Source organism: Cydia splendana, chromosome 20 (genome assembly GCF_910591565.1).
Source record: "Cydia splendana chromosome 20, ilCydSple1.2, whole genome shotgun sequence".
NCBI lineage: Eukaryota > Metazoa > Arthropoda > Insecta > Lepidoptera > Tortricidae > Cydia > Cydia splendana.
In genome coordinates, this window is record NC_085979.1 from 8,734,550 (window position 1) to 8,755,379 (window position 20,830).

General features: G+C 39.8%; 1 protein-coding gene across 1 annotated transcript; it reads right to left on the bottom strand.

Moving 5' to 3' along the window:
- Positions 1 to 936: 936 nt before the first annotated feature.
- On the bottom strand, positions 937 to 19,999 carry LOC134800745 (stromal membrane-associated protein 1). The gene is made up of 5 exons (XM_063773284.1): positions 19,745 to 19,999; positions 8,501 to 8,631; positions 6,584 to 6,762; positions 4,509 to 4,614; positions 937 to 4,077 (listed from the first exon to the last, which is right to left on the bottom strand). Exons 1-5 carry the CDS (start codon positions 19,860 to 19,862, stop codon positions 3,262 to 3,264), a joined length of 1,350 nt encoding a protein of 449 aa, XP_063629354.1. The 5' UTR covers positions 19,863 to 19,999; the 3' UTR covers positions 937 to 3,261.
- Between the last annotated feature and the right edge of the window lie 831 nt (positions 20,000 to 20,830).

Consider the following 20,830-nt stretch of genomic DNA (forward strand, 5'->3'; position numbering starts at 1 on the left):
GACGGTATTTTGTGCAAAAAGTGTAACCAACGACCCTGTTTCAAAGCAACTGTGTGAGACATCAGTCTTATCGACCTGCATTACATTAAAATATTAAAATTACAAGAAAAATAGTGACTTCAGTCGAAAATAATTGTAAATAAAATTTATTTAAACCAATTTATAAAATAAATATAAAAACATTATGGACTCAAATACTGAATTAAATTACATCATAGCATCGAACCTATAAACTAATAATCATTAATCATACCCGAGATCTGAGCTACCAACTTATGTTATGATATATGAGGATGATATACAGGGTGGCCAAAAAATAAGTGCATTTCCATTGCCAGGGAGGTTTTGGGATTATACTGAGCAACTTTTATTAAGGGACCAACCCCGAAAACGCGAAAAAAAATTTACCTTCCCATAAAAATTAGACCAGGCAAAATGTATGAAACAGCCAAATTTTTTTTTCACGATTCGGGGTTAGGCCTATAGTAAAAGTTGCTCAGTACAATCCCAAAACCTCCCTGGCAACGGGAATGCACTTATTTTTTGGCCACCCTGTATAGGAGGCAAACGAGCAGACGAATCGTCTGATGGTAAGCAATTACCGTCGCCCATGGAGACCTGCACCACCAGTGGGTTGCAAGTGCGTTGCCGGAATTTAAGATGGGAGTACGCTCTGTTTTTGAAGTCGTATCGGTCCGGAAATACCGCGGGCGACTAATCATTTCACAGATTAGCTGTGTGAGACAAAAATTTCATGAATTGTAAGATTTCGAATTTTTTTTCAAGTTTTATAAGCACGAAATCCGTATGGCTACCTAATCCCGAGATTCCTGTTGGACAGCAGATTTTTGAGCAATTGCCATTTCCTCAAGTGTAATAGTTTAGGATTATGTCATAACATAACTAAATTTTAACTGTTATAAATTGACTTATAAGCATTTTATACAAGTTGGTGACACTCAAACAGGGCGATTTTAGAAGTACAATAATGACTTTACAATTTTAAGACGACGAGGTTAATAGGTTCTTAACTTCGAAGTTTACTTAAAAAATAAACTATTAATCTATTCTATAAAATACAGACCTACACATTTTATTTTGGTTAAGGTGGGTCGATCTGATAATAATAGCAAGGAACTGGCGGCCTAGCCAAGGTGACAATCGCTTGCGCTTTGCCATCGAATCACTTTGTCTTTCTATCACTCTTCCATATTAGTGTGACAGTGACAGTTGCGTTTCGTTCGCTACGGAGCGTTAGCGATTGGTATGTTGTCTAGGCCGTGTTTAGCGCATGATTGCGCGTTGACTTTTCCCCTGAAAAGTATTTTAAATGGCAATGGAAGTTACCCTTCCCCCTCCCCCTGTTGCTGTGACGTAATATGTGGATGAACCCTTGACAGTTTTTTGTAGATTGGATCCTTTTCGTGTTTCAAACTTGTATTGAAATTGATCAACATATGAACCACAGACCCGCCAACCGAATAACATGTGTAGGTAAGTATTATATTTAAGTATTCATTGTGATAACGAAAGGCACCAACCATGCGTCATCAAATTATGCCTCTCAAGAAATGCTAGTAGTCATCACAATATGTATTGGGTTAACTTCGGAAAAGGGGATCATTTCAAATTATGCCTCTCAAGAAATGCTAGTAGTCATCACAATATGTATTGGGTTAACTTCGGAAAAGGGGATCATTTCAAATTATGCCTCTCAAGAAATGCTAGTAGTCATCACAATATGTATTGGGTTAACTTCGGAAAAGGGGATCATTTCAAATTATGCCTCTCAAGAAATGCTAGTAGTCATCACAATATGTATTGGGTTAACTTCGGAAAAGGGGATCATTTCAAATTATGCCTCTCAAGAAATGCTAGTAGTCATCACAATATGTATTGGGTTAACTTCGGAAAAGGGGATCATTTCAAATTATGCCTCTCAAGAAATGCTAGTAGTCATCACAATATGTATTGGGTTAACTTCGGAAAAGGGGATCATTTCAAATTATGCCTCTCAAGAAATGCTAGTAGTCATCACAATATGTATTGGGTTAACTTCGGAAAAGGGGATCATTTCAAAAACCGAACCTCGATCTGGGAGACCGAACCTCGATCTGGGAGACCGAACTTTGCTCGGAAAACATGTAAAAACTCAACAATGCGCGTTTTCCCAGAGATAAAACCGTTTAGCGATTTATCGCCCCCGAAAACCCCAATACAGCAAATTTCATCGAAATATTTAGAGCCGTTTCCGAGATCCCCGAAATATTGCTAAATAAACAAGAATTGCTCGTTTAAAGGTATTAGATATGCAATATGTTTATTTATAAAAAATCTAGATGAACAATATTTGATGAAAACATTTAAACGTTTTGATTTATTATAAGTTTAGAAGACATTTGCGAGTTTCTAAATAACTCCTTTCCCATAGTTATCCCAATACTGAATCTAAGTATCTAGGCAAATCTGATGTAAGTAAACGAAGTGTAGGTATTCAATATTAAACAATTAGAGTACCTTCAGAATTTACATTAATTAGTTTAAATACACGAACACAATATACAGTGCGTTAGATTCAAAGTGCTAACCAGAAATGTGACACGTCTAATGTGAATCACAAATTAAATAGGACCAATACTTACACCTCTTATTAAAAAGTAAGTTTGCTTGTTATTATTTACAATCTTTGACAATATGCGAATTTACCGATTAGTTAGAGACAACTAAATTAAAGGACATGAAAAAATACTCCAGATGACAGTCGCTTGACACGATATGTTTTAGATCTCTCGAGAATCTTTTTTTTGACGTGATAACGTCTCATAAATCGATGAACACCGGTAGCATGCACGAAAAAGTGTCACGTTGTGGACAGATCTCCATGGTCACGTTGTGGACAGATCTCCATGGTAACGTTACGGCCACGGTTTCTTATGACGTTATCACGCAAAATTATCATCCGTAAACCGACTTTACAGACAAGCATATTTTTTTTCCAGAGTACTGTTCTCGAGCGCGTTGCGTACTATCTGACATTTAATTATATCCAGAGCATTTTTGAGTTAGTCATGTCTTTAATAGCAATATAACGAGCTAATGAATTCAAGCTTACGGCAAATTCGCGACTACGTGTATCCATATTATTGTCCTCCAGTACAATCGAAAGGAAATCGGCTCCTTTGCACAGATAACAAATGCTCCATAGATAAAACAAACTATCACATAAAAAAAATAACGTGTAGGAACGTCTCTAAAAACAAGTTACTGCCAAGTGCTATTGCTGGCAACATTGGCGTTCGGAAACGCGCTAGAGAAACCCTGGCCTAAGTTTAAGGAGCCGAATTGCTGAGACAACGGCTGTTGTTGAGGCTGGTTGAACAATTGGTTACTTTGAGGGAAACTTTGCTGGGCGGAGTTGAATTGTTGTTGTGGTCCGAAGGGCTGTTGAAACTGGCCGGGCATCGATTGAAACTGGTTAAATTGTTGTTGCTGTGCCTGTTGCAACCCATTTTGTGGAGGCGCATTGTTGAAAGGCTGCGTTTGGAACGCGTTAGCGAAACCGAACTGATTTTGCTGTTGAGGGAACTGTGATTGATTAAAATTGCTTGAATTGAACTGATTAGCTGGTTGCTGATTGAACTGAGCTGGTTGCTGATTGAACTGAGCTGGTTGATTAAAGCTTTGGTTGAACTGACTCTGCGCCGGCGCGTTGAAGCTTTGCTGATTGAATTGGCTGCCTAAATTAGAAGGAGTCTTACTATATAGAGCTAGGATACTATCTTTAGTTAATTTGTTCTTTTCCTTTTCAGTCGGTGCGGGCTGTTTGAAGAAATTTTCTTCCTCGGTCTTCAAGTCCGGTTTGACTTCTTTAGGAGGCTCGATGGGTTCTTGAGGAGCGGAGAAGAAGCTGGAGAAGATGTCATCTTGCTTCGCTTCGGGTTTGGAGGTGTCCAGGCCGAGGAGGTCAGCGGAGCTGGTGGGCTTGGGGGGCTCCGCTTGGGCTGTGGGCGTGCTCCGGCCCAGCTTGGGGCTGACCGATGATTTGGGCTTTGGTATGCTCGGAATTACGTCCGATTTCTGTAAAACAAATATGCCATTACTGTAGAACGACGTTTTGTTATGGCTTGCGGCTCAGGTAATAGCGATGAAAACCGCAACTAGGCATGGTGAATGGGGGAAGGGATGACATGGAAAAGTACAGATGCAGAATCGTGGGGATTCCACAAGAAAGGTCTACTTTGTTGGGGAAATGGTGCGTATCTACCTTAATAACCTGGAGAAATCTGTATTATATACCGTTGAATACAAAGTTAATATGCCAAATAAAATTTAAATTTTTTTTAAATTAATTGGTGAAGTGCGTTGGTGAAGGTAACAACCTCAAACGATTGCCATCATCAGTCATGACGAAACGAGCAAGAAGAAGAAGAATCTATGAAGCGGGTAGAAAGTGATACGTTTCTGCTCTAGGGCGTTTTACTTCCAAAAAAATATCTTGTTGTACTTACGTTGTATTTCTTGTCGTTGGTGGGCGCGGGCAGAGGGCCCAGTCCCGACGAGGTCGACTTCTTTTTCCGCTTTTGCCTCTCCATTTCCTCATCGATCTCCTTGTCCCTGAAATTAATATTTTTTATAAGTAGGGTAGTTCGCCAGTAACTGGCCGGTTTTAGTAATTGGCCAACAAATAGAATAGAATAGAATAGTTTTTTATTCGTAAACACACAGACAACAGACATACATTGAAAAAACATAGTGAAAAATAAAGTGTCACGAAATGGTCCCATCTCAGCATGATGCATGGTAAATGAATTCTATTCACCTATTAACAGTTCATTTTAGTATAAGGTTTCAATAACTGGCCAGCCTTCAATAACTAGCTGCCTTATACTAAAATGAATTCTGTTTATAGGTGAATAGAATTCATTTTTAGTTTAGGGTGGCCAGTTACTGGCGAATTACCCTATTTAAGTTTTTTTTTTTGCGTGAGTCTCTGCTCGCAATGCAAGCTCTCAAGAATTGAACTAAAGCTGAACGAACTGAGTGCAGGCGATGTACAGTCAGCATCAAAGTGGCCAAATATATTGTAATGTGTCCCGATATATTTGGCCACCACTATGTAGTTGATACTGTCTTGTCTGTAATCCTGCTTCCAACTTCATCAACAAGTCATATTTTATCATATTACGTTCGATTGTCCTTACGTTTAGGTATGTGTCCATACGTAGAAATGGATACAACAAGAAAGTATAGATTCTTGACATACCACTTATTCGCACGAAGTGATTTGTCTCACTAAGGCGGATGTACAATGCATCGAACATAATTCTATCACGTCTATTAGACCCACGTAACTTCAATACCACGCTATTATCCCTACACATTATAAAACAAAGTGCCCCCGCCGCGTCTATCTGTTTTTATGTTCGCGATAAACTCAAAAACTACTGAACGGATGTTCATGCGGTTTCCACCTATCAATAGAATGATTTTTGAGGAAGGTTTAGGTGTATACTTTGTTAAGGTTTACCCGTGCGTAAGAATAGAGTGCTCACTTCATACATCAGTTTTGATACCAAAACGATTATTATTTTCGCAGTCGAGTAGAGGGATTATCAGTACCACTACTTGATACTACAATTCTCTAGTGTCGCGACTCACGAAAATTGTATTGAACAATAATTGACAACTGATATTAAAAACAGGAGTTGAAAATAGAGTTCCGGTTAATCCGGTTATAATATCAGCTGAAAATTGTTGAGCAGTAGACTTTTCGGTTGTCGGAACATCTATTGTCAAGTACGAGTAGCAGTACTGATAATTCCGCTACTCGATGCTAGTTGTCGACTACGAAAATAATAGTCGTTTTGGTACTAAAACTGATGTATGGAGTGAGCAGAGCACTCTATGTATGTATTTTTTTTTCTCTATACTATAGTTCGTTTTTTTTAGCATTAGAAAGAAGGTAAGCGATCTTGACATGTCTTTTAATTGAAAAACGCTTTTTAAAAATCAGTAACTATTACTTATGAAAGCAGAAGAATATAAATGATCGTATTAGATTCATAATTGAATTCGGATTGAACTCGGGTAAATCCATCTGTCAGATTATGCGATTATGGTATTAAGAAAAGGTAATAGGGTAGATATTTGCTGAGAGGGTCGAATGGATTTACCCGAGTTTGAAGTTAAGCGACACAATTGTTACATATTTGCCGTGACTTATTTTTAAAACGTGTTTTTCAATTAAAAGACCTGTTAAATTGTAAATTTAACAGCGCCATCTATCTCACCTCTTACATACTTTTTAATAATGATCTACATAAACGTAAGTACCTACCTACTTAGTTCCCTACAAAGTGCATAGGTGGTGCTGTTATTAGTTTAATTATTTTAGGCTAGTTAATTTGTGATGTACTCTTACACTTTCCAAATAAACACGATAAGAAGCACACGCTGTTTTCTCTCCGATTCCCTCAAGATCCTCCGACCTCCGCCCACGTGCCATCAAGACCCGTCAAGATTGTTTACCTTATTTCTAATGCTAAAAAAAACGAACTATATAGTATGATATAATAATACTGACCAGTTGACCTTGGGCGGGTTGGGCGGCACCCACTCCTTGGCGATGTACTTCTTCTGCTCGTACTTGGCGCGGATGAAGGCCTCCAGCGAGGAGTCGTTCTGCGGCCGCCGGAACGAGTCCGGCAGGTTGGCCTCGTACACGGCGCGCGCGCGGGAGTTACCCATTTGTTGGAGGGATACCTGGTATAAAATAGTACATTATTGTCGAGGCTCGGAAGTAGCTACTTGCAGGCTGAGGATTCGTTTTAAACGGACGACCTTGGGAGTCCGTTTAATTGAATCCGAAGCCAGCAAGTAGCCTTCCAGCCGAGTCATATATAGTGCTTTTCTCAAAAATGGTGCAAGAAATATAAGTATAATAGAAATATTTTACAAAAGCAACGTTCTTACGTATATATATTATTTTCACAGATAAAAGTAGAAACAATTGAAAAAGTTTGCTTGCCGCCTTTTCATTTTTTTTATTAAAAAATAGAAGTGTATTTTTCTGCCGAAAATACGTCAACCTATTTGAGACAGCTAAATAGTCGCGGTACCAACATTATAATTATAAGTATTAATTATCTGTTTGGCTGTTTAATGGGCCTGTGCCTTCATTTGATATGGCCATTTCAACTTTTAAAAAGTTTGGAACACGACAAATAATGGAATTTGTATGCAACATTGCAGTCCCAAAATCAAGACTGCAATGTTCTTAACTTTTTAATTTTTGACTGACCATAAACTACGCGCTTCGCGACCAATTTTTTCAACGGCAAAGTCGACTTTGCCGTCCATTTTTGAGAAATAGTATATTATTGCAGAGGCCGGGAAATGGCAATTCTTCGATGAGTTTCGATTTCGGTTCCGCTTCGCGTCGTCCGAAAAAGAAGACGAATCCACGAATTGCTTTTCCTGCCGAGGCATATATATAGTGCTTTTCTCCAAACATGCGAGGAAATAAGGTAAAGTAATAATTAATTAATCATCATCATCAAGCATCACGCAAGTCGAACCTTCACATCAAAAACAATTTCCCTCTTTAATTATTTTTTTTTAATGTCAAAGGCACACCTTTATTCTGCTATTCGGTACCATTCAATATTCGTTCATTCAATTTAATTGTGCAGTATAAGCTGTATGTACACGCATGAGATCCTTAAAAAATATAAAATATAGATGGTCAACCAGATCTTGTCAGTACAAAAAGGCGGCAAATTAGAAAAATGTAGGCGCGAAGGGTTATCCCATTACGCAAAAAACGGCAAAAAAATCACGTTCGTTGTATGGGAGGCCCATTTAAATATTTATTTTATTCTGATTTTAGTATTTGTTGTTATAGCGGCAACAGAAATACATCATCTGTGAAGATGTCAACTATCACGGTTCATGAGGTTAGCCTGGTAACAGACAGACGGACAGAGGAGTCTTAGTAATAGGGTCCCGTTTTACCCATCGGGTACAGAACCCTAAAAATTATCGCCGATCGAAGTTTCCTTTAAATAGTTCCTATGGCCTTTAATCACTTCACACCATACATAAATGCATAAAAAATAATAATAATAAGAGCGCTGGTGGCCTAGCGGTAAGAGCGTGCGACTTTCAATCCGGAAGTCGCGGGTTCAAACCCCGGCTCGTACCAATGAGTTTTGCGGAACTTATGTACGAAATATCATTTGATATTTAACAGTTGCTTTTCGGTGAAGGATAACATCGTGAGGAAATCGGACTAATCCCAATAAGACCTAGTTTCTCCTCTGGGTTGGCAGGTCAGACGGCAGTCGCTTTCGTAAAAACTAACTTGTAAAACTAGTGATTCTTGGGATTAGTTGCCAAGCGGACCCCAGGCTCCCATGAGCCGTAGCAAAATGCCGGGACAACGCAAGGAACGCTCTAATTATTAGGCTAAACAGAGTGTATATAACTTGATATACTGTACCACTTGCTCCGGGGTCCAGGAGTCAAGGTTGACGCTCTTGACCTTGGAGATGTGCACGCCCAGGTTCCGGTGGATGCCGGCGCAGCGGATGCACAGGAATATACCGAGGTTCCATGACGCCCAGCGCGGTCCTGTAACCAATATTCGATACATTTTATTATGGTCTAAGAGCTAGCTACGGAAATAGGTTTGCAATATATAGAGCAACGAAATCCCTCTGGTGTGCCATACTATCATTATTAATTAATCCGGGCGCCTGGCACCTGTTCAGCGGTGGGTGCGGGAGTGGTTGGGCAACAAAGGGGTTGTAAAAACAATTGAAGGTGTGCAATTTATAGAGGGGATCGCAAACGGGACCTTATAGTAATAAGGTCCCGTTTTCACCCTTTGGGTAACGAAACACGATAAAATTTGACCCAGTAAATGAGATAACTTGGCACTTTTTCGCGCGTCTTGGACGTCACCTGGCACTACATTTCCCCCAATTAAAACGCATGGCAATGTTATATTCGAATAAAATACATAATTAGCTATTATATCACACCTAATTCAGAGCTCTATAAATTGTACATCTACAATTTATTTGACACCTCTCACACCCACCGCTGAACAGCTGCCAGGCGCCCGAATTCATTACTAATGATAGGCACACTAACTAGAGGGATTTCGTTGCTCTATAAATTGCAAACGTATTTCCGTAGCTAGCTCTCCGTCTATTAGAGTTATAAATGTCACGTCAAATTTTTTGTCTTAATTCTCATATCGGTATTGAATTACATTGAATATCCACACCCACAACAAGTACCCACAACACAAACCTTCTTGAGATTACCGTGGGACTTAGTCAATCTGTGTAAGAATGTCCTTATAATATTTATTACCTATTTATTTATTTATTTAGATAATGATATTGTATATACACGTCTTTTTATTACTACGGGGTGAGCTGGCTATTTTGTCTTTATCGTTAAATCTATGAAACGAAACCACAGATTATCATTGATAAACTAAAGTTCATACTACCGGAACACTTTTCAAGTACATATATAAATCAACGTGCCACATTTAAAAATAAACTTTCATTAAGGTTTAAGCTTCGGATTTGTCCCAATTCACCCCATTTTACAAGCTTTTATTCGAATTCAGTAATCTAACAATACTTACAAACAAAATGGCGTATAATACACTCCGCCTAATATACATGGCTATGGCTGACTCTGTAATAAATTATGGGATATCTCATCATCATCATCATCATCATCATCATCATCAGGCTATAGTAGTCCACTGCTGGACATAGCCCTCCCCTAAAGAGCGCCATAGCGCCCTGTCCTCAGCTTGCCGCATCCAGCATCTGCCTGCAGTCTTTCGCAGATCGTCATCCCACCTGGTCGGAGGGCGTCCTACACTACGTTTGCCGAGTCGCGGTCTCCACTCAAGAACACGTTTACCCCAGCGGTTGTCGGTTCTTCGTGCGATATGGCCAGCCCACTGCCACTTCAGCTTGCTAATTCTTTGAGCTATGTCGATAACTTTGGTTCTCTGTCGGATGTAATCGTTACGAATCCTATCCTTCAGAGAAACTCCGAGCATAGCTCTCTCCATAGCTCGCTGAGCGACTTTGAACTGGTGGACCAACCCTACCGTGAGTGTCCATGTCTCGGCTCCGTAGGTCATGACGGGTAGGACGCACTGATTGAAAACTTTTGTTTTCAAACATTGCGGTATGGATGACGAGAAGACTCGGCGTAGTTTCCCAAACGCTGCCCAGCCCAGCTGGATCCTCCTCTTGGCCTCCTTCTCGAAATTGTTTTTACCTAAGTGCAGAATCTGCCCGAGGTAAGTGTATTCGGAAACGATTTCAAGGTGACCATTTACGACTATCGGTATTGGATCAATGTGGCCATTGATCATGACTTTGGTTTTATCCAAATTCATGCCAAGACCGATGCGTCGCGAGGCTGCAGCTAAGCCGTCCAGCATCCGGTTCAGCTCCTCTAGCGACTCCGCCATTAAGACTATGTCATCTGCGAATCGTAGGTGTGAGATGTAGTCGCCGTTTATGTTAATGCCCTTACCTTTCCAGTCCAGCGTCTTAAACATATCTTCCAACGCGCTTGTGAACAGTTTCGGGGATATAACATCCCCCTGTCTCACTCCTCTGCGCAGTTGGATGGGTTTAGACTGCTGACCCTGTACTTGGACACTCATGGTGGCGGCTTCGTAAAGACATCTCAACACCTCGATATAACGATAGTCTATTTGGCATCGCTGTAAGGATTCCAGAACAGCCCAGGTCTCGACAGAGTCAAAGGCCTTCTCATAGTCCACAAAGGATTATATTCTTCGGACTTCTGTATAATCTGCCTCACTGTGTGAATGTGGTCTATGGTGCCATATCCTCCGCGAAACCCTGCCTGCTCCGGCGGCTGGAACTCGTCGAGTCTCCTAGCGAGACGGTTCGTGACCACTCGTGAGAACAGCTTATAGACGTGGCTCAGGAGCGAGATGGGTCTGTAATTTTTAAGGAGGGTTTTGTCCCCCTTCTTAAAAAAGAGCACCACCAAACTCTCGCTCCACGCCTTTGGAGTTCTCCCACTGTGAAGGACGGCGTTGAAGAGGTTCTGTAATTCCTGTATCACAGGGGCTCCTCCAGCTTTCAAAAGCTCTGATGTTATTCCGTCCTCACCGGCGGCTTTTCCATTTTTAAGCTGCCTCAGAGCTAACACGATCTCGTCTTGGCTGATGTCTGGCAGTTCGTCGGTGTAGTGGCGTGTCAGGGTGGCTCTGGAATCGTGGTCGTCTCGTCGGGAATGAGGGGCATGTGCAGCGTATAATCGGCCATAGAAATCCTCAATCTCGGCGGAGATCTCCGGCTTCGACAATACGGTCCTCCCGTCGCGCGTTTTAAGCTTCGTCAGGTGGCGCCTGCCAAGCTGCTGAGTGAATACTTTGGACCCTCGGTTTCGCTCTATCGCCTCTTCAATGAGGCGTGTGTTGGAGCTCCGACGGTCGCGCCGTACCATCTTCGCTATTCGTTTGTTCAGGTCTGACCTCTCCGACGAAGTCGCTTGGGTAGTTTCCCTCTTTTTGTCATCAATCCGAGGGTATCAGCCGAGAGTTTGGATTTCTTGCCAGTCCGCTGCGTTCCGCAGAATTTGACGCCCTCGATTATGTAGGGTCTCGTCAGCGTCATCGGTGGGTTCCAAGGCAACAAAACCATCCCTGAGAAGCTGCTGGAACTTCTCAGTACCCGCCATGATATGGATTGGGTTAGGGCGGAGCGTGGACTTCATCAGACGGTTTCTTTCAAGCTTCAAGTTGATATTCAGAGAGCCTCGGTGGAGTCGGTGATCAGATCCGGTATTGAACCTGTTGATCACTGAGACATCTCTGAATATGTGCCTGCTATCCGTTATGATGAAGTCGATCTCATTTTTAGTCACAGTGTCGGGGCTTTGCCGTGTCCACTTCCTTTGAGGCTGTTTCTTCAAGAAGGAGTTCATTAAGAACAGTCCCTCTTTCTCAAGGAAGTTGACAAGCATTTGCCCCCTGTGATTCCTAACTCCGTAACCATGCGGGCCTATCCGGGATTCGTTGCCAGTCTGGGTTCCCACCTTGCCGTTAAAGTCCCCCATAACAACATTGAAGTGGGCCTTAGTGGTGTTGTGCAAGGCTTTGGATATGTCTTCGTACATATCCTCCACTTCATCATCCGAGTGTGCCGAGGTCGGTGCGTAAACCTGAATTACCTTCATGCTGTAGCGCTTGGACAGCCGAAGGATCAGGTACGCTACCCTGGTCGACACACTGGAGATTTCTTCAACGTTGTTAGAGAGGGCCTTATTGACGAGGAAACCTACACCACCCTGGGATGTTTTATCACCCTCGAGAAAGTAGAGAAGATGGCCCGAGTCTAGGGTTACGGTGTCCTCCCCCTCTCTACGGACTTCACATAACCCTAGAACATGCCATTTAATGTTCTCTAACTCCACTTCCAACTGCGCTAGATGGTGGTCAAGCCTCAGAGTGCGTCCGTTAAACGTAGCCAGGGTCAAATTATGTAATGAATGGCAGCCTAATGTAGCCCGGGGATTCTTAGCACCCCTTGCCCCGCCGTTACCGTGGCCGCTGCCATGGCCAGGAATAGCGAGGCGGCCGGGAACTGGGGCCATTTTCGTTTGGCGTGTCTTTTCATTTGGGGGTAATGCCCGTAATCCCCACGCTGGGCATGCGGGTTGGGAATCGCAGTTCAGTAATTGTACTGCAGGGGGCGCTGCTGCCCACCCCCCGGTTATATTTCCCTTAGTCGCCTTTTACGGCACCCACGGGAAGAATTGGGTTGGTGCTATTCTATAGGCCGGCACCACACGGCGAACCTACGGCCACACATCCTAAATAGTCTTCCTAGACATATAATAGATAACTTAGAAGATAAGCCTCATAAGTTGAAACTAATGTTAAAAAAGTACTGCTTGAACTGATTAAGTAGTTAAGTCAAAAGCAAATTTAAAATAGATACACATTATATTATATAAATTAGATTAAAATATAGTAATAATAACGTCAATGATGTAACTACGAGAAAACTTCTCACTTAGCTAATAATCTATTATAGTGTACGAGTAGATTAGGTTAAGTCCATAAATATTGTAAATTTTATTTATAATAAACAGTTTTAATTTTTTTTTTATTTAGTTAGTGGGATATCTAGCTATGGTAGAACCCATAAAACTCACCTACAAAGAATATATAGCCTACAGGTAAGAATCCTTAAATCCATTGTACCACTAAAAATCAAATTATAAACATAATTATGAAATTTTAAGTCAAAAGCATTTGCTTTAAAATACACATTTTATTATATAAATTAGATTAAAATATAGTAATAATAACGTCAATAATGTAACTAAAAGAAAACCTCTCACTTGGCTAATAATCTATTATAGTGTACGAGTAGATAATAGGTTAAGTAAGTCCATAAATATTGTAAATTTTATTTATAATAAACAGTTTTAATTTTTTTTTTTTTAGTTTCACCTGTCTCCCGTTGGGGGCTGTTCATAAATTATGTCGTCGTTTTTTGACACCCCCCCCTACTAAAATCATGCTTCGAATGACCCCGTTTCCTCCTACGTCATGCTACCATCATCCGATGTCCAGACCCCCCCCCCCCCCCCCAATTTGAAATGACGTAATTTCTGAATAGCCCCTTGTCTGTAATCAAATCTTGCAAGTTAAATTTGATCCACTTCCCGGTTTCCGATTGAGCTGAAATTTTGCATGCATGTATAAATCGGATGACAATGCAATATTATGGTACCGTCGAGCTGATCTCATGATGGAGACAGGAGGTGGCCATAGGAACTCTGTGATGAAACAACGCAACCTAATTGTGTTAGGGGTTTTTAGAATTGTCTCGATGAGTATTAGTTGTCTGTCGTAAGAAAAGTACAGTCAGCAATAAAAGCTTGTACCAAAAATGAAATTTTTGCCAAAAACTTTTACGGGTCAAGTTATTCTTCTTAGACAAAATATAGAATGAACTTAATGTTGTTCCACCAGTTATTACATGTAAATGTAAGTACTGTAAGATATTATGCTAAATTTTATTGGATCTTGTGTTAAGCGGGCTGCGGCCGGAGAGAGTTAGCGTGTCTGGCGAGGCGGAGCCGCTGGTGCCGGCGGACGCGTATCACCCGCCGCTCGAGGTGACGGTCGCGCTACCGCGGGGCTGTCCGCCGCCGCCGCCGATCCCACACTCCTCGCCCGGTCACTTAGTACAACTAGAACGGAACTATCGCAAAGCTGGCCTAGGACAACTTTATACGAATATAGCAGCTATAGATTGGACTGATGTAATGAATTCTAATAATGTAGACTTGGCTACGGAGGTGTTCTACTTGAAACTAAATGAATGCATTTCGCAATGCGTGCCTCTGAAAAAGCCAAACAGCACTCATAATAGCCGATACAATTATCCATGTTGGTACACTCCTGAGATAATTAAAACTATAAAGGATAAGTACTTTCATTTAAAAAAATATAAACAACTTGGTTTGGAATTTAATAAAGAACTTTTTAAATACTATAGGGGACGTGCCAAAACACTTATTGACTCAGCGTATAGAGAATATATTCGCAATATTGAAAACAATATATGTAATGAACCAGCAAAGTTCTGGGATTTCGTCAAAAATAAGCGTAAAGATAGACAATCATGTAGTGAATTATATTACAAAGATGGGGCTGTTAAGGGACAGGCGGCCGCTGATGCCTTCGCTGAGTACTTTGGCTCCGTTTTCCAAAACAGAGTACCGCAACTGAACGCGGCAGCGGCCGCACGATGCGCCGACGCTAACGCGACCTGTGTTGTGGTTGATGATGTAAGTGCGAGGGAGATAAGGAGAGCAACTAGCAAACTCAAACCGCGCTCGGCGGCGGGGCCTGACGGTATCCCACCTTTTATTGCCAAAGACTGTGTATCTGTTCTTGAGAGACCACTACTCTACATATTTAACTTGGCTCTGAAGCAAGCTAGGTATCCTCGGTGTTGGAAAATCTCTAGAGTGACCCCTGTGCCAAAGGGCTGCGCCGGCTCGGATATTACACAATACAGACCCATTGCAATACTCTCAGTATTTGGTAAAATATTTGAAACTATCATAGATGTGCGCATTAATCAACAGATTTCTTCTAGTCTCGATGAGGCTCAGCATGGTTTTCGTAGCGGTAGATCTACAACTACCAATCACGTATGTTTTGTGGACTGTGCGGCATCAGCAATGGATCGTTGTCGACAGATTGATGTGGCATACTTCGATTTTAAGAAGGCTTTCGATCTAGTGGACAATGATCTATTGTTGCAAAAATTTGCAAAGCTCGGATTCATGCCTAAGCTTATTCACTTTTTTGCAGACTACTTGCGCGATCGTAGTCAGTACGTGAGGCTCGGTGGGTTCCAGTCAAAACCATACTATACAAGGTCAGGAGTAAGCCAAGGTAGTACACTGGGACCTACCCAGTTTCTCATCATGATTAACGATTTGCCAAGCGTTGTAAGAGCGGCTACTTGCCTCATGTATGCGGATGACTTGAAGCTTTGCTTAGAGGTAGGACACAGCGAGGATTGCATTAAACTCCAAAGTGATATTGATGCCGTTGCTGAGTGGAGCGTCAAAAACAATCTGCACTTCAATGTTTCCAAATGCAAAGTCATGACGTTTTCTAGAGTCAAATCACCCATTACTTCTACTTATGTTCTCCAAGGGGTCCAGCTTGAGCGGGTTCATGAAATCCGCGATCTGGGGCTTACTTTAGATGTACAACTTAATTTCCGTAAGCATATTATGACCATCTGTAAAAGTGCGTCTAAAACTTTAGGTTTTATTATTAGGATGACTTATCTGTTTAGTAACATAAGGGTAGCGCTGATGCTATTCAACGCATATGTACGTAGTAAACTAGAATTCGGAGCTATTACATGGGACCCATATGAATCAAAGTATATCACTATGATTGAAAAAATACAAAAGAAATTCGCAAGGTATTTATATAGCAAGTGTTTTGGTTACTACCCTTATCTATATCCCTCCCTTTTCGTATCGGGGATGGTAGGCCTTGACACTCTCGAACTGAGGCGGAAAATGTTGTTAATGGAGCACTATTATGGCATCATTAACAATAGGATAAACAATTCGTCTGTGCTGGAGCGAATGGGCTTGCACGTGCCTGCGTGGCGAGGGTTGCCTGAGCTGGAGATGCCGCCGCGGCGCCGCCGCCGCTTGTACGCGTGGCTGCGCGCGCGCACCCGGCAAGCTGATAACGCGCCCACGGCTAGGGCACTGGCGTTACTAAATATGATGGCTGTTGAGGGTCATGATATCGATATATTTGCGGATAGTGCTGGTGGATTTCGCAGAAAATGTTACCAAATTTTAAATGCTCTATTTCCCTGATGATTTTTGTGTGTATAAATTTGTATCTAATTTTTTTTTTATTTGAATTTTTTATTAGTTTTAAATTATATTTGATTTTTTTTTACACTGACGTTTGTAGTTATGTATCACATTTTTTGACATTTTTATTTTGTGTTAGAATTAAGAATTAACATGTAAACGATTTGGTGACTTTACTGTAAGTTTATTATGTATCTTGAATAAATGAAATGAAATGCAGTCCGTGCCCTTGTCTGCCACATTTGGCATCACAATATGTAAATGTGACCTGATGAGAATACATTAGAAGTGAGTCTAAGGATTTCTTATGCCATCGTTGAATGTTATTAACTGACTTAAAGAAAGAAGGAAGTTGTCAATTCAACTACGTTTATTTATATTTTTAGGGTTCCATACCCAAAGAATAAAAATGGGACTTTTTTAAATTTTGAGAAAAGTATTAGAGTTAGGAAAAGAGTGTCACGGTAAGAAATAATCCTTAATAAATATTAAACAAAATAGGTTATATGCCACTTTTTGGTAAGACTCACCATATTCATGTATTAACTTGTTGAAGTTCAATATGACATAGTATGTGATAGTACTGAAAGAAATTGTATGTGGAAAACCAGCTTTTTCAACGGTTAAATTTTGTCGATGTTCATATAGCAAAAACATGCATATGGTGCATCATATCAAAAAAATTAATATAACCTTTATTATTAAGAATTTAATAGGGATTATTTCAGTCATTGACACTTTTTTCCTATATTGTATACTTTCCCCAAAAAAAACTGTCAACCGACCGGGTCATATTTCATGCTAAATGGGGGGGTTGCGTCAGGGGGAGGGGATGGGATCCAAAGGTATCATCCTACATTCATAGATTGCTGGCTATAATTTGTTTTTCAAAAAACATAATTTGACCAAATCAATACTATTGTTTGTTAACCTGCTCAAGTGCTCACCCTTCCAGCTAACAAACAACCAGCTAGCGGTTGCCCTTAATGTACTTTGAACATGATCTCAATCATAATTGGACTGCAACCTTGACTTCATTAAAACATTATGATATGAAGCATAATCTACATGAAATTAACCCAAATGGGGTTAAAGACAGGAAAGTGTAATTAGGGATTTCCTCTTTTATTTAACATTGTGAAATAAATGTTTTTAATGGCACATTTGTTTGAATTTGTAGCAGTTTGTGAGAAAAACAATAATATTGCTTTATAAACTTTAAAACATTAACCTCCTTATTCATAAACGCCCTACAAACCTCAATTAGCTAATAATAGTTTGTCCTTATCTGTCATTTTGATATATGTATTTGTAAGAAAAGGATAAAACATAATTTAACTAAATCAGGCCCGTAAAGTTTTATGAATAAGCAGAATAAGGGGGTAAGTCTGTCATCTTTGTTTGTATGAAACCAGAATTTATTCTGTACTGAAATGACAGATCTGTCTGACAAATGGGGTTTGCCAGCCCAAGTATTTTACAGATGGCACCAGCATAGGTTTACCTGTCAATCCCTAGAATTGTGTCAAATTCTTGTTTTTTTACTATAAAATACTAGTTTTTCACTTGACTGCTGTGTCAACCGACCTTACCTTATCTGTACCATACGAACTACTGGCCTCCGCGCGATACAGGCTTGCCTAGTGCGGGGATCATCGATACAGAGTTTGCATCACATGTTAAGATAAGTTCCTTACACAGTAAATTAGTGAGTCTGTAAATATAGATTACTTAAGTTTATTGTACCTACTTATCTTAAATAAATATTTTACATTTCAGTTTTTTTTTAATTGGAGTTTTATGACCTGGATTTCAAATTTCTTAGAACAGAGTTTGGGGAAACTTATACTGGCGCCATCTATGCAAATCTTTGACAGTTGCCACTGGCGCAATATAAGAGTCATTTTAATATGTCGAACATTAAAATATGGTAACCTCTGAAAATTTCACTTGTGATGATAAAATTTTGAAAACAGGTAGGGTAATTAGCCAGTAACTGGCCACCGGCCAATAACTGGCCACCCTAAACTAAAAATGAATTGTATTCACCTATAAACAGTATTAATTTTAGTATGAGGTTTCAATAACTGGCCAGCCTTCAATAACTAGCCACCTTATACTAAAATGAATTCTGTTTATAGGTGAATAAAATTCATTTTAGTTTAGGGTGGCCAGTTACTGGCGATTTGCCCTAGTTTGTATGAAAAATCTGATATCTAGAATAAGTAGTAGGTAAGTACAGTCAGCAAAGTTATTAGCCTAGCACTTTAGAGGTGCTAAGCAATTGGTTTTGCTGATTGTACATGAAAAAAATAACATCTAAATTGGTTGAGCTGAAAAGCAGAACTGATTCAAGGCCCTTGGGCAGAGGACTCTGTATAAAATATGAGCTATAAAACATCTGGCTGTTTATTCAGTCTCATTGATACAGTGACATATGATGATTGTCATATGTAAGAGTATTAGAGATAACTTTAAACAATTAATAGATAACATAATAGCTTCCTAGTGTAGTAACTTATCAGTAGATAAGGAAACAATGTGTAAAAATAAAATAATCAATATTTAATTTAAGTTTTGTAAAATTCATAAGTAGCAATATTAGTCACTTTCAACCAATTCACATTATGGTTTGTTATCAGGACTTGCAGAAACATTTATGTTACATCTCTTTTGTTTATATAGCAGACAACAGGGATGCAAACCCAAGGCGCAACATAAATTGGAGTTATCTGAAAGACCGTCAACATTTTTCTTTTTTTTAAAGAAGAAAATGTTTAAATTAATTTAAGACTCAATGACCATGACCATGACACTGGAGAAAAGCTAAAAAAAATACTATTTAAACCATCTTTAAACTATTACATTGGTTTGCTAGTGACAATGTAATAACTTTGTGATTTTCATCAATTTAAACATGTCATATACTCTAAATAACTTCCAACATCTGGCAAATATGGACTCTTTTCTTTAGCAAGAATTTTGTACCAGAAATCAAGACTTTAAACACTGGAATGTCAGTGAACAGAGTAATGTATTACCTGACGACGTCGACGGACGGAAATGCACGTAAATTGAGACCTGGCATTGATAATAACTAAATTGTTTAAGGATATCATGAGTCATTGATTCCAATCTATGAAGACCTCACGGTTTACTGAGTTCAAGGACCTAATTACGATACGGCCCGCTAGCAGTCAGCTAGCTATCTATTACTCCTTCTAAGCAACTACCTAAGTCGTAAATAATAGTTTAAAGCGAATAGGAAACTTGAGAATCATCGTACCTTTAGCATCACAGTCAACACAATATTTGTTGTCTTCATCCTTCAGCATAACCATCAATATGTTCTGACATCGGTCCTGGATCTGTTTGGCCCGGTCCTTTTCGGTTTTCGATGTCATTTCTGTTAGATATTTGCAGCAAACGGCTTGAAAATCACTGGAAATGGGTGGAAGGATTGTTTGTTGAAGGCAGCAGCAGAAACCATAGAGTAAAGTGAAGTGACAGCCGGATTGATGAGGTGTATTTTTGTTTATGGTGGAGACGCAAGCTGGCAATACTAAATGTTATTTTAGCAAAAACAATTATAATATTTATAATATAGTTGATCAAGCAAATCTTGTCAGTAGAAAAAGGCGGCAAATTTAAAAAATGTAGGCGCAAAGGTTATCGTCCCATAGAAAATTTTGAATTTTGAATTTTGCGCCTTTTTCTACTGACAAGATTTGCTTGACCAACTATATTTTATTTTATTTTTGAAATATTTTATAATATATATTTTTATCAAAGAATATAATACTCACTAGGAGATTTTTATGTAGAAAAGGTTCTCATGTATCTGATGTCTTATTTATTACAAAATTCGAAATTCCAAATAAGGGTATTTATTCCAAATTCTATTTTTATCACTCTTGAGGGTAAAAGATGGAGAAAGACAACATTTTTATTTCAACGTGTTCTCTAGAGTACTCTAGACCTATACCCATGAATCTATACTGGGTCAAGCAGATCTTGTCAGTAGAAAAAGGCGGCAAATTTGAAAAATGTAGGCGCGAAAGGATATCGTCCCATAGAAAATTTGAATTTCGCGCCTTTTTCTACTGACAAGATTTGCTTGACCATCTATAGTATTAACTGGATTGGGCATGATTGGTGGGGATAACTGACAGAACGGGATAGTCTTACGTATAGACGGTCAAGCAAATCTTGTCAGTAAAAAAAGGCGCGAAATTCAAATTTTCTATGGGACGATATCCTTTCGCGCCTACATTTTTCAAATTTGCCGCCTTTTTCTGCTGACAAGATCTGCTTGACCAAGTATATCTTTCAGTAGGAGTAGCAGAGAAAGCGCTATTATTGTTTGTCCTTA